Consider the following 16,895-nt stretch of genomic DNA (forward strand, 5'->3'; position numbering starts at 1 on the left):
CCAACATACAAACACTCAATTCATCTTTTGCTCACACATACATAATATGCACATATATTTATACTGATTTTACACACACGCACAGCCAACCCACTTACATACAATCATCATATACACTGCTGCAACTCCATTTATCATATATCCTGATACCTAGTCACCTTACCCCTATACATATCCACCTCTATCACTCCAGTATCACTGCAGGTGGAAATATAGAACTGACTGATCATGTATATAGTATGCTTAGTTACTTTCTCTTTGGTATTTCTAGTATTACATTATTATTGATTACTGCATTCTTGGGTTTAGAGCTCGCAAGAAAGGCATTTCACTGTACTTAACCACGCAAGCCTATCGATACACTTTGTGGAGTGAGTGGATAGGGAGAGGGTGTTTTATGGCTTGTAAGTGTTGAATAAAGTGTTCAGTGCTGAAAAATCTTAAACATGAACTCACGCATAAATACAGCAGCCATTTGCTGAATTCGTTGATATTCTCGCTCTAGTCATGTTTTGAAATCTCACACAATAGAGACGACTATCAACTTCGCTGTGGGCTGGTGGAAGCTGCAGACACTGATCTGAGCTATCTGATTGGCCAGCGGTAGGCCTATAGGTGCACTTGATTTGCTCTCCGGTTCTGCCGGGTAGGCGGAGTTTGTACCTTCAGATCCATGAAACGGCGCACATTGCATTTGAATTGTGTGTGTGTGTGTGTGTGTGTGTGTGTGTGTGTGTGTGTGTGTGTGTGTGTGTGTGTGTGTGTATATGTATACAGTTGAAGTCGGAAGTTTACGTACACTTAGGTTGGAGTGATTAAAACTCGTTTTTCAACCACTCCTCAAATTTCTTGTTAACAAACTATAGTTTTGGCAAGTTGTTTAGGACATCTACTTTGTGCATGACACAAGTCATTTTTCCAACAATTGTTTACAGACAGATTATTTCAGTTATAATTCACTGTATCACAATTCCAGTGGGTCAGAAGTTTACATACACTAAATTGAGTGTGCCTTTAAACAGCTTGGAAATTCCAGAAAATGATGTGATGGCTTTAGAAGCTTCTGATAGGCGAATTGACATCATTTGAGTCAATTGGAGATGTATTTCAAGGCCTACCTTCAAACTCAGTGCCTCTTTGCTTGACATCATGGGAAAATCAAACGAAATCAGCCAAGACCTCAGAAAAACATTGTAGACCTCCACAAGTCTGGTTCATCCTTGGGAGCAATTTCCAAATACCTGAAGGTACCACGTTCATCTGTACAAACAATAGTACGCAAGTATAAACACCATGGGACCACGCAGCCATCATACCGCTCAGGAAGGAGACGCATTCTGTCTCCTAGAGATGAACGTACTTTAGTGCGAAAAGTGCAAATCAATCCCAGAACAACAGCGAAGGACCTTGTGAAGATGCTGGTGGAAATGGGTACACAACTATCTATATCCACTGTAAAATGAGTCCTATATCGACATGACCTGAAAGGCCTCTCAGAAAGGAAGAAGCCACTGCTCCAAAACCGCCATAAAAAATCCAGACTACAGTTTGCAACTGCACATGGGGACAAAGGTCGTACGTTTTGGAGAAATGTCCTCTGTTCTGATGAAACAGAAATTGAACTGTTTGGCCATAATGACCATCGTTATGTTTGGAGGAAAAAGGGGGAGGCTTGCAAGCCGAAGAACACCATCCCAACCGTGAAGCACGGGGGTGGCAGCATCATGTTGTGGGGGTGCTTTGCTGCAGGAGGGACTGGTGCACTTCGCAAAATAGATGACATCCTGGAGAAGGAAAATTCTGTGAATATATTGAAGCAACATCTCAAGACATCAGTCAGGAAGTTAAAGCTTGGTCGCAGATGGGTCTTCCAAATGGACAATGACCCCAAGCATACTTCCAAAGTTGTGGCAAAATGGCTTAAGGACAACCAAGTCAAGGTATTGGAGTGGCCATCACAAAGCTCTGACCTCAATCCTATAGAAAATTTGTGGGCAGAACTGAAAACGCGTTTGCGAGCAAGGAGGCCTACAAATCTGACTCAGTTACACCAGCTCTGTTAGGAGGAGTGGGCCAAAATCCACCCAATTTATTGTGTGTATGTATGTGTGTGTGTGTGTGTGTGTGTGTGTGTGTGTGTGTGTGTGTGTGTGTGTGTGTGTGTGTATGTGTGTGTATATATATATATATATATCTCACACACACACACACACACACACACACACACACACACTTGAAGTCGGAAGTTTACATACACCTTAGCCAAATACATTTAAACTCAGTTTTTCACAATTCCTGACATTTAATCCTAGTAAAAAATCCATGTCTTAGGTCAGTTAGGATCACCACCTTGTTTTAAGAATGTGAAATGTCAGAATGATAGTAGAGTGATTTATTTCTGCTTTTATTTCTTTCATCACATTCCCAGTTGGTCAGAAGTTTTACATACACTCAATTAGTATTAGGTAGCATTGCCTTTAAATTGTTGAACTTGGGTCAAACGTTTCAGGTAGCCTTCCACAAGCTTCCCACAATAAGTTGGGTGAATTTTGGCCCATTCCTCCTGACAGATCTGGTGTAACTGAGTCAGGTTTGTAGGCCTTCTTACTCACACACACCTTTTCAGTTCTGCCCACAGATTTTCTATAGGATTGAGGTCAGGGCGTTGTGATGGCCACTCCAATACCTTGACTTTGTTGTCCTTTTAAAAATATCCTAGATATAGAACAGACCCTTGTTTCTTATGATTTTTTTTTGGACTGTCTTTTTTGCCATTTTATGAATGTGTTACTCATTCTGTTTCTCTGTGCTATAGAAGTAAAAGTCAAATTAAATATTTTAGCAAATCATTATTATTTTTTATACCTAAAGTGGTACATCATCTATCAAGAGTTAATGTGCTTCTGACATTTGACAGCTCCGGTAGAGTTGCATTGATGGTGGGACAAGGTTGAACTGTTCAAACTTTACACACAGACTTGGTATCAACTGCTGTCCATCCTAAGCAATGAATGTGACTTATTGTACCTTGTCATGGTGATTTAGCTTAAGTTTAAGATTACAATGATTCTTAAGATTGTTAAATTACATGACCCTGAACTCATGTGCCCTCTGTCATTGTTGTCCTCAGGTCACCTGTTCTATAAGTTTGGCATCACTGAGTCAGATTGGTACCGTATCAAGCAGAGCATCGACTCCAAGTGTCGCACTGCGTGGAGACGCAAGCAGCGTGGCCAGAGTCTAGCGGTCAAGAGCTTCTCCAGACGTAGCGCCAACGCACCGGGAAGCTCAGGTAATTCCTGGAAATAGCAAGCGTGTGTGTGTGTCCCACACACACACACCTTTTCACTTATTTGTATGTAAGGAATCCAGTGAGTAATGCAGAGTGTAGCAGATGGTTATAATCTCCACAACACAACAACGCCTCCTGTCCTCCCCTCCCTGAGATCCATCACCTCTCAACCCTGACCGGAGAGAGTGGGACAACAAGGGAAACCCAAATATCCTGTGATGGACTGTGTGTACATTGTAGAATCACAGCCTGCTCTCCTCCCAGGCCACACACACCCCACTAGAGCACACACACCACTATAAACTAAACACACACACACACTCCAGAGCAAGTTCTCTCATACTCGAAATTAAACTAATGGGCTGGAAAGCGGTGTCTGGGCCTGTTTTTAAACAGTTATTTTTTAATGAACGGGGAGAGAGGGCTAACACAAAGTACAGTCTTGTCGTGTCTTTGGCATCATTAAAACTGAAGACATATTTATCAAATAACTCTCTGTAAATATTATTACGCGATTAACCTGATTAATCATGTAACTGTAATTAACTAGGAAGTCGGGGCACCAAGGAAAATATTCAGATTACGATGTTATAATTTTCCTAATATAACTTTCAGATATTTTAATATCTGATCAATTAGTCTTCGAATTAATGAATTATTATTTACCTCACGCCAGTCTCATTCCAGATGTTGTAAATTGTTGGTTATCTGCACGAACCCAGTCTTCACTATGAGTCATCCATACATCAATTGTCTTAAAATCATTTATTTACTAACTAGGTTAATTCACAGAAATGCATAACAAACAATAGATATTGTTACAAAGAAATGATAGAGAAATGTGCCCTAGTGGGCTAAACCGGCATGTCGGCTTGTTAGACAAAAGGAGGGTGGGGGGGGTCAACTGAGAAGGCACTACAGAGTTGATAATTATAACAATTGAAATGCTAATCCTTTGCACATGAACGCTCACTCATTCGGGAATAATTGCAATCAATATATATATTTACGCTCAGTGTGTCGTCGGGATCTCTGTTGAAAAGTTTGTTTTTGTTGGAGAGTCTGTCCGCCCTCTCTCTCTCTGTCGTGGTTAGAATGGGTAGTTCAGAGTGACATTCATTCATGTCGTTATAGAATAGCTGTTTTCGGCGGTTGTCGGTCTTCGCGTTCAATGATGCCGAATTCCTAGCTGCAGACTAGTAATTAATATCAAAGACATGTTCTTATTCTGTCGGTATCGATAGTCTAAGAGTTTAACCATGTGGTATGGTTAAAAGTTCAGCAAAGGAATGCATGGTCAAACCTTGGCCCTCTCGTTATCGAGGTAAGCTGGTCTCCAACCTTTAGCCATCTCGTAATTGAGGTAAGCTCGGCCTGGTGATATAAAACCCCCAACTTGGTTTTCTTTGGAAGAGCAGAAAAAGGCTGTCTCATGACGCCAGGTCCTGTCTCTGTCCCTGGGGGCGTGCCAAGGACTTAGTTAAGACTCCAAAGTGAATTGGAGTTTCCGTCATTAAACAGTCCAAAATCACATTACACAATTTCACAAACAGTTCCATCCTTATTCATTTTATACAACCATTTAGATGTAAGTCTCATAGCTGAGGCTATTGTATAAACATGATTATGGTAATGTGGCGGTATTGTCTCTCATGAGTTTCACAAAATTGTACCAAACGGACCACTTCGTAGCTGGATTCTTCACCGATCTTTTATACCTTCTCCAGAACCTGAATATCGTTCGGTTCTCCAGTTCTGTGAGGTGGAAGAACTCCTTTGTTCTCTCTATACTGGGGCCATGAGGAGAGGATCTCCTCGTAGGAATTTACGACCGCTCTTACAGAGCCTGGTGTCAGAAGTATAGAGGTCGGGGGATGGTGCTCGCAGTGTCTAAAGAGGGCAACGTCATGACAGTCTCCACGAGCCACCTGGCTCTCGCCTCACTGCCAATGACTGGGCTGTGGAGGATTTATATACTTCAATACTTGGACTGTGTCCCAAATGGCAACCTATTCCCTATATGGTGCACTACTTTTGACCTGGGCCCATGGGGCTCTCTCTGGTCAAATGTAGTGCACTATAGGTAACTGACATAATAAAGGAAACTCCAACATAAAGTGTCTCAGTAGTGCGTTGGGCCACCACGGTCCAGAACAGCTTCAATGCACCTTGGCATAGATTCTACAAGTGTCTGGAACTCTATTGGAGGGATGCGACACCATTGTTCCACAAGAAAATCCATGATTTGGTGTTGTGTTGATGGTGGTGGAAAACGCTGTCTCAGGCGCCGCTCCAGAATCTACCATAAGTGTTCAATTGGGTTGAGATGTGGTGACTGAGACGACCATGGCATATCGTTTTCATGCTTATCAAGCAATTCAGTGACCAGTCATGCCCTGTGGATGGGGGCATTGTCATCCTATGGGGGCAAAGTCATCGTAGCCAAATAATGGCCACAAATAATGACCTGCCCAGCATTTTTATATATGACCCTAAGCATGATGAGATGTTAATTGCTTAATTAACTCAGGAACCAGATCTGTGTGGAAACACCTGCTTTCAATATACTTTATCTCTCATTTACTCATGCGTGTCCATTATTTTGGCAGTTACCTATATATAAGGTAAAGGGTGCCATTTGGGACATGTTTATGATGTAGGATGGGAGAAAGACCTCTCCCTGGCAGTAAACACAATACATGTCTATGATAGGAGCTGCACCAAGCAGATATCTGTGCTACATATGTTTTGTCTATCATGATATGATTACTTTGAGTAAATTCTTTAGGCCTACTTTGTCACTTGTCAGTGTGGTGTGATTTCCTCAATGTAGGCAGGCCTACATCAATCTAGCAACAAAAAAAAACATTTTCTCATTGCGAGCAGGCACACACGCATGCACCAGTGTAAACACACACACACACACACACACACACACACACACACACACACACACACACACACACACACACACACACACACACACAGTGAGATAATAGATGAAGCTGTGGTGGGCTGATAGTTGTGGGTGTTTAGACTGAGGCAGGGGGTTTATGTTTGACAGCTCATTCGTGTGTGTGTGTGTGTTGGATTGCTAGCTTGAGAGTCCTTGTGTTATTTAGACATGTTTGGTACAGTGTAAACACACCGCATCATCCAGCAGATGGCCCGGGCTCAGTTTTCCAAAAGCATCTTAAGGCTAAGTTCATTGTTAGAACCTTCGTAGGTGCATCGTTTCCCAAAACCATTGTCACTAAAGTTGCAATGGAACGCCTGTTAATCATCGACTGCCTTAGACCACTCGTAGAGCAGTTAAGTGCATGTTTAGATGCATTTCCCCCAGATCTCGACTAAACATAGAGTCAAGATGTTTATCTGTCTCTCTGACTGCCGATAACTTCAAAACGAAGTTGACTACAAATACAAAGTTAACAATGTCTTTGCAGTTGGTACAAACAAGTGAAGGATAAAAAGATGCTAGAAATGAAAACCAAGAATACTGCATTAAAAGATAAATAGCCTACCAAAAGTATAGGCTACATGAGCCTATATATTTCAATGATATTGATATCAATTTCATGTCCATTCAATTTAGTTTTATTTGGCTACTGTCTGTATTTTGTTGCCTCAATATATTTGTTGACGTGTAGCTAACAGGTGTGCCAAATCTTGATATAGTGCAATATTATTGGGTAAGCATTAGAATAAGCTGCCTCAATATTTGCTGCCATAAGTGATAATATCTCTCTAGGAGCTGATCCGTCATCAGTATTGTGGAATAATTCTAATGCACTGATCGGAGAGCAGCGCTGCCTTTCTTTCGAACCTATCATTATCGACACATGCCTCAACAAGGCACTTAGCAAACTTTCTATCTGCGTGGTGTTTTGGAAAACACGTTACATCTTTGGCCATTGCAGGAAAGATACATCGTTAAAACACTCGTTATCCTAAGTTCCTTCGCTATTGGGAAACCAGGCCATGGGCCGTTGCCAAGTGTTCCTTCAGAGGTGAACGGGGCTCTTCTTTCAGCCTCCAGGTGTGTGCAAACCCCCCTCCTCCCTACAACTAATGGATCTGGGGGAGTCTATCAATTTTCTGATCCTAGATCTGTGACTAAGCTGGGCAACTTCTACCACACCTTACTGTTGTTAACTCATCTGCCCTGTGCTCATGCCCCTCCTCCTCAGAGGGTGGCGCTGTGGTGGAGGCAGCCCAGCAGACTCTACACTACACCCTGGCCAACCAGGCTGTCCAGCAGGTCCAGATCCACCGCATAGGAGAGGACGGACAGGTGCAAGTGGTGAGTGTCACTGTCTCCACCCTCTGTTTGCGTCTCCTCTCTCCTTCTACCTCTCATTCCTGCCCTACTGCCCCATTTCTCTGTTAATCTCTCTCATCCTCTTTCACTTTCCTCTCAGTCTCTAACCAAACCTATTTCTCTTTCTGGTCTTTTTCTCTCTTTCTCCTCTCGTGATCCCTCTTTCATTTCTATCTGTCACTCCTTTCTCTTATTCTCTTTTTCCCCTCTCCTCTTTTGCACTTCTTATCTCTCTGCCTTCTGTCTCCGATTCTCTCTGTCTTGTTCTCGTTCTACCACTCTCTCTCTCCTCTATACACACACACACACACACACACACACACACACACACACACACACACACACACACACACACACACAACCCTCCTCCAGTTCCTTAGTCATCTGAGAGTCCCCGAGTGAGTCTCTTATCTGTGTTGTGTGGGTAGATCACCTCACCCTACTACACTGAGACTGTCCACCGCTCCACAGGAAGACAGTGTGTCAATGAAGCAGAGTTCCATCATGCTCAGGGATTCGATTGAACAACCTTATACAGCTGTAGGGGTCAGAGGTCACACTCAGGCCCACCACATCACTATGGGTGGGTGGGCCAACAGGAAGTAACCTGTGTCTGATCACTTTCTGTTCCCTGTGCACCTTCATTGAGTCACACTGTGGCTCTATTCCAATGTCCACACTATTACTTAGAATCAAGAAATGTGCTTTGACCTTTTCATTGTTAATGAGGGAAAGGACCAACAAGTAAATCTTATGTATGCTATTCAAATGTGTTGAAGCCCAACTAAGGAGCAAATACTGTATTACTCCGAGATCTCACCTCTTCCACCGGGCTGGACTGTGTTACTGAGGGAAGCAGCGGCTTGATAGCCTGAATGCCGGTCTGTTTGTGCTATCATGCCAGAATTATGTTTGTAAGCTATTTGAAGATTGCTGTGAGGCCAGTCAGACTGTTTGGCTTGACAATGACAGCAAAATAGTTGGCAAGAGCACAAACAGATCTGAAACCAGGATAGCAGGTTGACGCTGTCGTAAATGTTTATACGCGGAATAGAGGCAGAGAGCGTTGCGGACAGTGCTGTTAATATTATAATCTCTATCAGGTCTGACCCGTATATACTGAAACGCTTTCTCAAAAGTCTGGAACCGGTTTCTCAAAAATGGCGAGTGTAGTAATGCATAAAAAGACAGGCTAAGGCTGGAATTCCACCCTTGTGGACCAACAAAAAAAAAAGTTAACAATCATTATTTGTGTTTAAAATAATGTCCAGTTTAGTTTTGAGTCAAAATCCAATGAAAATGCAACATTACACAATTTTCTGACTTTTCGATTGATCTTCCTGGTGAACTCCTACTCTGCTTTTATTCAAAGATGATCAGTCCCTCGTGTTATTAAAGAGGAAGAGGGATGAGAGGAAGTGGTATCAGGGAGTAGACCTGGGTTCAAATACTATTTGAACTAATGTAAATACTCAATCTGTTTTTAATTGAGCTTGTCTGGCTTAATGGACAAATGTAATGGTCCTAAAACTGCAAACTCCACCTATCTGACACTCCAGGCACTCTAGAGCAAACGTTCAAAGTACATTTTGAAAGATTTAAAGTAGTATTGGACTCCAGTCCTCGAGTACCCTCAATAGCACACATTTCTGTTGTTGCCTGATTCAACTCATCAAGGGCTTGATGATTAGTTGACAAGTTGAATCTGCTGTGTTGTACAGGGCTACAACACAAATGTGTGCTGTTGGAGGTACTGTTCTAGACTATTAGTTGGTGCAGCCGAGCTTAAAATGTACGAGTGCTGCTAATGCAGTTGAGGAAATATATATATGATCTGGCAGGCAGTGACAGCAGCGAGGTTCAGACTAGTGGAGGGGGGAAAGTGGACTCACTAACTGTATGTGTTAACGGTGCCAGAAGAGTAGTGCACATTATAGTACATACATACACACCTCATATTGTGAGCTCTCTGTCTGGTCTGTCTGTGTCTGTCTTTCATCTTGTTCTCTCTCCATTATCAGATCCCTCAGGGACATCTCCACATTGCCCAGGTGCCACAGGGGGAAGAGGTGCAGATCACACAGGACAGTGAGGTAAGTGTTTCTGTTTGTCCCTCGGTCTGTTTTTCTGTCTGTCTATGCGGTCTGTCTATCCAGGTATCCCAGTCAGTAAATCGGAAGTGCACGGTAATAGTTAGTAATGGTAGCAAGTATTAAAGTCATTAGGCAGGAGTTCACCGCAAGCAGATGTTAAATGTTAAGAGTGCTTGTTTATATCTACTGCCTGCTTATGCATGGGTCATTATACTATTTGTTTCCACATAATACCCAGATGGCCTGTGTCTCTCACCAGACAGCCTTGCATGCACACAATGGCTTGACTCTATGAGAATCTGACCCAAAACCACACCAAGTGTCTGAGAAAGAATTCTCTGCCTCGGCATCATAGTTAAACATTTTGTTTAATAAGATGTGGGGGGAGAGATATTTATTTCAAGGCGCCACTGCGCGCGCACACACTCACACACACACACACACTCTTGAGTAGACACATATACATATGCTCATATATACACACAAACTTGAATATACACACACGTGCGCACAAACAAACACACACACACACACACACACACACACACACACACACACACACACACACACACACACACACACACACACTTGAATACTCACTCATGCACAAAAGCATACCCAAACTCACTCAAACAAACAAACAAATAAACACCGGCACTCATGCAAATAGGTCCGACACACTGACCAGGTATTCTACAGAGGTTCTTAACCTGTACAAGCAAGGAGTAGCGGGAAGGAGAGAGACAGAGGAAGAAAAGCTCCAAAAGCCTTTTTGCTCTTTGTGATTGGATGACAGAAATGTTTTTGTTGTTGTCTCTCCTTCCCACTCAATGATCTTGTTTGTTTTGGGAGTTCATAGCTTAGCAACAAAATCCCACTTCTCCCAATTGCCACTCACAGTGAGTGGAACAGGGCACTCCTCATCAAAGCCATTGGTTTCAACATGCTGGAGAAGGAAATTAGGCTATTTGGGAGAGATTACCATGCTGCCTGTCCATATGGCAGCTCAGACGGCATTGGATATGTATGAAATACAATTACAAACAAAAATAGCGCATAGGGAATGCATGGGGCTTATTTGGGCTTGTTTTTAATGTGGTGTTGCTAATGTCATGTGACTGTGATGCTGTTTGATTGATCTCTCTCACTCACTCACTCACTCACTCACTCACACACACTCTCTCACTCTCTCCCTCTCTCTCTCTCTCACTCTCAGGGGAACCTTCAGATCCACCAGGTACATGTTGGGCAGGATGGACAGGTAAGGCCCTTCACTCCCTATAGTAACTCTCCCCTCGGGTTTTACCCCCAAACTTCTTCACGGAAAATATTTGCAATGAAACACGAACTAGCGGTTGTTATTGGACGAGTCCATGTTGCCCATCCCTGTTTCAGGCCGTTTTGTTCTGTTTGGTGCCTAACAGAACAAAACGACCCATGGAGGTTTAGTTTAGATTCCACATTACTTCTGGGTTACCTCCATGTGCTGGTCCTCCTCTTTCCTGTGGATCCTTCAAACACACAGAGGAGCTACAGCATTTCCCTGTCTGATCTGTCTCTCTCTCTCTCGAATGTCTTTCTCTCTCTCATGATTTTCTCTCCTTCCCTCTCTCTCTCTCTCACTTACCCAGCCTCTCTCGCCGTCTGTCTCACATGCTTTCTCAACTTTCTGTCAGTCTTTCCCCTCTGTCCATCCATCCCTCCCTTCTCTTTTTGTGGGTAGAGGAATGGATGGTGTGTTTGGTGCAGAGGGCCCTGTTCTTCCTGTTTCTCTGTTCTTTCCTCTGGGATCAAAGAGATACTCCTGATCAAAGCACCAGGGCTGTGTGATGATCACAGATCACACATCACAGATGGGTGCTGTGCAGACCAGGCGTTATTTCATATTCATGATCTCATTGCGATCGTCTAGAAGCCTGGCCGTAGAGGAAGTGTCTGACTCTCTTTCTCTCGCTCCCTAGACTGTTTTTCTCTGTGAGGATAGGGGTGTGTGTGTGTGTGTACAGGACCGATTGTGTGAAGTTAAGTCTTTCTCAGCTTATGAGAACTGTTTTTATTAAACCCAAGCTATTTTTAAGCCAATTAGCTCACCCCTAATTCCAAGGTGCTCTCTGTGTTTGGAGAGGAGTGAGAGTTGGCTAAGGAACTCCAACAGTCCTGCCAACTCCGAACTCTAGACTACAGTTAATGGCCCTAGGGGTGCCAATGGTACTTTCCACAATATGGTAGTTTATCAGTTATCAAGCGATATTCAACTCCAGCTGTTCTCAGTATCTCCATAACTCCTTGAACTCAGTGATTCTCAAATGAGTGTAAGTTGAAGTCTAGCCTTGTTGTTGACTTTGAAGGCAAAACTACTAACAGATCTGGGACCAGGCTAGCTTGGATCAGAGTTATTGGATCCATTTGTCTGTTCTAGACAGGGCCTCAGTATGAGTCTCTGTAATAACACCTGTGTGTGTGGCATGGTTTTGATTTGTATTAGATCGGCATTGTTTTTTACGTGTTCTCATTTCCACAGATGAGATATTTGTCCCTTACCCCTTTACAGAAACACACACACACACACACACACACACACACACACACACACACACACACACACACACACACACACACACACACACACACACTGAGATGGAGACACACATACACATTGAGACAGAGACACACTCACACATCCTCAGATGAACCGGTCGTTGAGTCCGGTGGGCGTGACAGCACAGCAGCATTCCGGACTGTTTATCTTTTGTATCTTGGCTCCGGTTACAATTCTGTTCTGGTTCTGATTTTGAAGTCTCCTTAACCCAAGTTCTACAGTAGTTTTACAACCCTGTTTCCGATGTTATTCAGCAATAACCTGTTGTTAACTCTTAGGCTTTCTGCCAGTACATCTCACTTGTCAGGATAGGGCTAGTTCCTCACCGGTTTGACTATCAAATACACACACACACACACACACACACACACACACACACACACACACACACACACACACACACTCATCCACCACGGCATGTAGCCTAGCGGTTAAGAGCGTTGGGCCAGTATCCGAAAGGTCGCTGGTTCGAATCCCTGTGCTGGCAAGGTGGAAAAATCTGCCGTTCTGCCCTTGAGCAAGGCAGTTAACCCCCATACAACAACTGCTCCCTGGGTGCTGATGATGTGGACGTCGATTAAGGCAGCAGAATGAGTGCATTCAGTTGTGCAGTTGACTAGGTATCCCCCTTTCTCACCCACACACCGCAACACACACCCCCACACACTCCTCTGTAAGCCTGATGTAAAACACCAACTCCTGCCATTGACACTAGATCCTGCCATACTGTGCAAACATTTGACTAAGTCCCTCTGAAGAGCAGAGTGTGTGATAGAGCTTGGGTTGCAAAGAGTCTGAAACTTTCTGGAATTTTTCCATGGGAAGTTAAGCCCGGGAATTTTGGAAATGTTGCTTAAATTCATAAAAAAGTTAGCTTATAACAGTGAACCTTTTTTTGTGGGATACACATAAAGGTCTTGTGGCATATTTTGGTTAAACTTCCCCAATTCAATGGAATTGCAACCCTCTACATGCATAGTGCATTCTTCCATCACATGTGCAGAGCACTCTTCCATCACATGTACAGCTGATTCTCAAGCTATTGCACACTAATGAGATGCTTTTGAGCCCACACTACTACACTGTCTGAGACAAGGACTACATGCCTTCTGGTAAGTTAACGATTACAATACTGGGTGGGGTGAATATATTTTATATGATATACATGATTTTTTGTTAACTAGTAAATAGTAGCCTACAGCAGTGTGTTTAAATCATTTCTAACTTGTTAACAATTTCTGCTAGTTAGTTTTTGCTACCATGTGGGTTTTAGCTTGCTTGAGCCTTGCTAACCTCTCTGGCGCATGTCCCACCTACGTAACAGCCACTGAAATCCAGTGGCGCGATTTTTGAATCGTTAGAAATACTATTACTTCAATTTCTCAAACATATGACTATTTTACAGCTATTTAAAGACAAGAATCTCGTTAATCTAACCCCACTGTCCGATTTCAAAAAGGCTTTACAACGAAAGCAAAACATTAGATTATGTCAGCAGAGTGCCCAGCCAGAAATAATCAGACACCCATTTTTCAAGCTAGCATATCATGTCACATAAACCCAAACCACAGCTAAATGCAGCACTAACCTTTTATGATCTTCATCAGATGACACACCTAGGACATTGTGTTATACAATACATGCATGTCTGTTCAATCAAGTTCATATTTATATCAAAAAACAGCTTTTTACATTAGCATGTGACGTTCAGAAAAAGCATAATCCCCGCAAACTTCCGGGGAATTTACTAACAGTTTGCTAAATTACTCACGATAAACGTTCACAAAAAGCATAACAATTATTTTAAGAATTATAGATACATTACTCCTCTATGCACTCGATATGTCCGATTTTAAAATAGCTTTTCGGATGAAGCACATTTTGCAATAATCTAAGTACATAGCCCGGCATCACAGGGCTAGCTATTTAGATACCCACCCAGGTCAGCCTCCACCAAAATCACATTTCCTATAAGAAAAATGTTCTTACCTTGCTTGTTCTTCGTCAGAATACACTGCCAGGACTTCTACTTCAATAACAAATGTTGGTTTGGTCCCAAATAATCCATCGTTATATCCAAACAGCGACGTTTTGTTCGTGAGTTCTAGACACTATCAGAATGCTTCATCACGGTGTAGCGCATGGCGCATTGGCGTGACAAAAATGTCTAAATATTCCATTACCGTACTTCGAAGCATGTCAACCGCTGTTTAAAACCAATTTTTATGCCATTTATCTCGTAGATAAGTGATAATATTCCGACCGGGAATGTGCATTGAGCCTAAACAGCCGAATTAAATTTCTGCTCAGGAGCGAATCGTGCACGCGCCTCATTCAAAGGTCCTCTGAGCCGCCACTTGCCAAAGCCGATAATGTGTTTCAGCCTGAGGCTCCCTCGTCAACCTTCAGTTATTTCCCGGGTTCTGAGAGCCTATCGGAGCCCTGGGAATTGTCACGTTACAGCTAAGATCCTTACTTTTCAATAAACAGATGCAAGACGCACGACTCCTTGTCAGACAGGGTACTTCCTGCTTGAAACCTTGTCAGGTTTTTGCCTGCCATAGGAGTTCTGTTATACTCACAGACACCATTCAAACAGTTTTAGAAAATTCAGAGTGTTTTCTATCCAAACCTGAACAATAATATGCATATTCTAGCTTCTGAGTTGGTGTAGGCAGTTAAAAATGGGCACATATTTTTTCCAAAATTCTCAATACTGCCCCCTATCCCAAACAGGCTAACTGAGGAGTGTTAATTCACCTGTTTCCATACATGTTTCATTTTAAAACATTTATCTTACAAAGGAGTTGTTTAATCTAACTGCTTAACTATATATCTGTACATGGAATTGTATTTGTTTTTTTTTTTACTCATTTTTTTCTAATCTTTGTAGGAAAATGCCACGGGCACTATCTGATGTGTGGAGACATTTCACTGCAGCTAATGTAGAAGGAAAAGCGCTGTGCATTTGCAAATACTGTGCCAAATCATATGTGAAGAATGCAACAAAGATGCAGAATCATCTGGCCAAGTGCATAAAGTTCCCTCAACGTTCACAACAGGCAACCTGTGACAAAAGTCCTTCTACTTATATTCGAGGTGAAAATGATGAATCGGACACCTTATCGATAGCAACAGCTCATGGTCCTCCTGGAATCAGATGTTTTTTTTACTCAATGGAGGAACGTAGTCAGAGAAATGGTGTGAATGTCTTGTTCGAGCTGTGTATGCAACTGGTTCACCTTTGATGCTCACATGCAATGTGTATTGGAAGAGATTTCTGAATGTTCTTCGCCCAGCATACACCCCTCTAACCAAACATGCTTTATCTACTCATTTGCTGGACGCAGAGTTCAACAGAGTTCAAGTGAAGGTCAAGCAAATCATAGAGAAAGCAGACTGTATTGCAATCATCTCTGATGGGTGGTCGAATATTCGTGGGCAAGGAATAATTAACTACATCATCTCCACCCCTCAACCAGTATTCTACAAGAGCACAGACACAAGGGACAACAGACACACCAGTCTCTACATTGCAGATGAGCTGAAGGCAGTCAATGACCTTGGACCACAGAAGGTATTTGCACTGGTGACAGACAATGCTGCGAACATGAAGGCTGCTTGGTCTAAAGTGGAGGAGACCTACCCTCACATCACACCCGTTGGCTGTGCTGCTCATGCATTGAATCTGCTCCTCAAGGACATCATGGCACTGAAAACAATGGATACACTCTACAAGAGAGCCAAGGAAATGGTTAGGTAAGTGAAGGGTCATCAAGTTATAGCAGCAATCTACATTGCTGCTATAAAGTGAGAAGAATAAGAGCACTACATTGAAGCTGCCCAGCAACACCCGTTGATGTGGTGTTGTCATGTTTGACAGTCTCCTGGGGGGGAAGGAGTCGCTCCAAGAAATGGCCATATCACAGTCTGCTGATATGGACAGCCCCATCAAGAGGATCCTCCTGGATGATGTATTTTGGGAGAGAGTGGTAAGCAGCCTGAAACTCCTGAAACCTATAGCAGTAGCCATTGTACGGATTTAGGGAGACAATGCCACTCTGTCTGATGTTCAGACTATGCTTGCAGATGTAAGAGAAGAAATCCGTACTGCCCTGACCACTTCACTGTTGCTCCAAGCAGAGGAAACTGCAGTTCTGAAATGCATCAAAAAGTGTGAAGACTTCTGCCTGAAGCCCATACGTGCCGCAGCATACATGTTGGACCCCAAGTATGCTGGCAAGAGCTTCCTGTCTGGAGCTGAGATCAACAAGGCCTATGGTGTCATCACTACCGTGTCTCGCCACCTTGGCCTGGATGAGGGCAAGGTTATTGGCAGTCTGGCGAAGTACATCCAAAGCAAGGGCTTTGGGATAGAGATGCAATATGGCAGTCATGCCAACATATCTCATCAGCCACCTGGTGAAATGGACTTTGTGGAGCTGAGGCTCTTTCCCCTGTTGCCTCCATCATCCTCCAAATCCCGCTAACATCAGCCGCCTCAGACCGCAACTGGTCCTTGTTCGGGAACACACACACCAAATCACGCAACAGGCTGACCATTACAAGGGTTGAAAAATTGGGGGCCAT

At 43.1% G+C, this 16,895-nt stretch overlaps 1 protein-coding gene across 6 annotated transcripts in view; it reads left to right on the plus strand.

The window, feature by feature from the left end:
* banp (BTG3 associated nuclear protein) overlaps window positions 1–16,895 on the plus strand; it is a 91,179-nt gene that overhangs the window by 22,668 nt on the left and 51,616 nt on the right. For all 6 annotated transcript variants that reach the window (XM_029758782.1, XM_029758777.1, XM_029758778.1 and 3 more), the window contains 4 exons: window positions 3,131–3,292; window positions 7,483–7,595; window positions 9,635–9,706; window positions 10,923–10,967. In XM_029758782.1, coding sequence (XP_029614642.1) covers window positions 3,131–3,292; window positions 7,483–7,595; window positions 9,635–9,706; window positions 10,923–10,967 — 392 coding nt within the window. The remainder of the gene's footprint in view (window positions 1–3,130; window positions 3,293–7,482; window positions 7,596–9,634; window positions 9,707–10,922; window positions 10,968–16,895) is intronic.

The sequence above is a fragment of the Salmo trutta genome, chromosome 7 (genome assembly GCF_901001165.1).
Source record: "Salmo trutta chromosome 7, fSalTru1.1, whole genome shotgun sequence".
NCBI lineage: Eukaryota > Metazoa > Chordata > Actinopteri > Salmoniformes > Salmonidae > Salmo > Salmo trutta.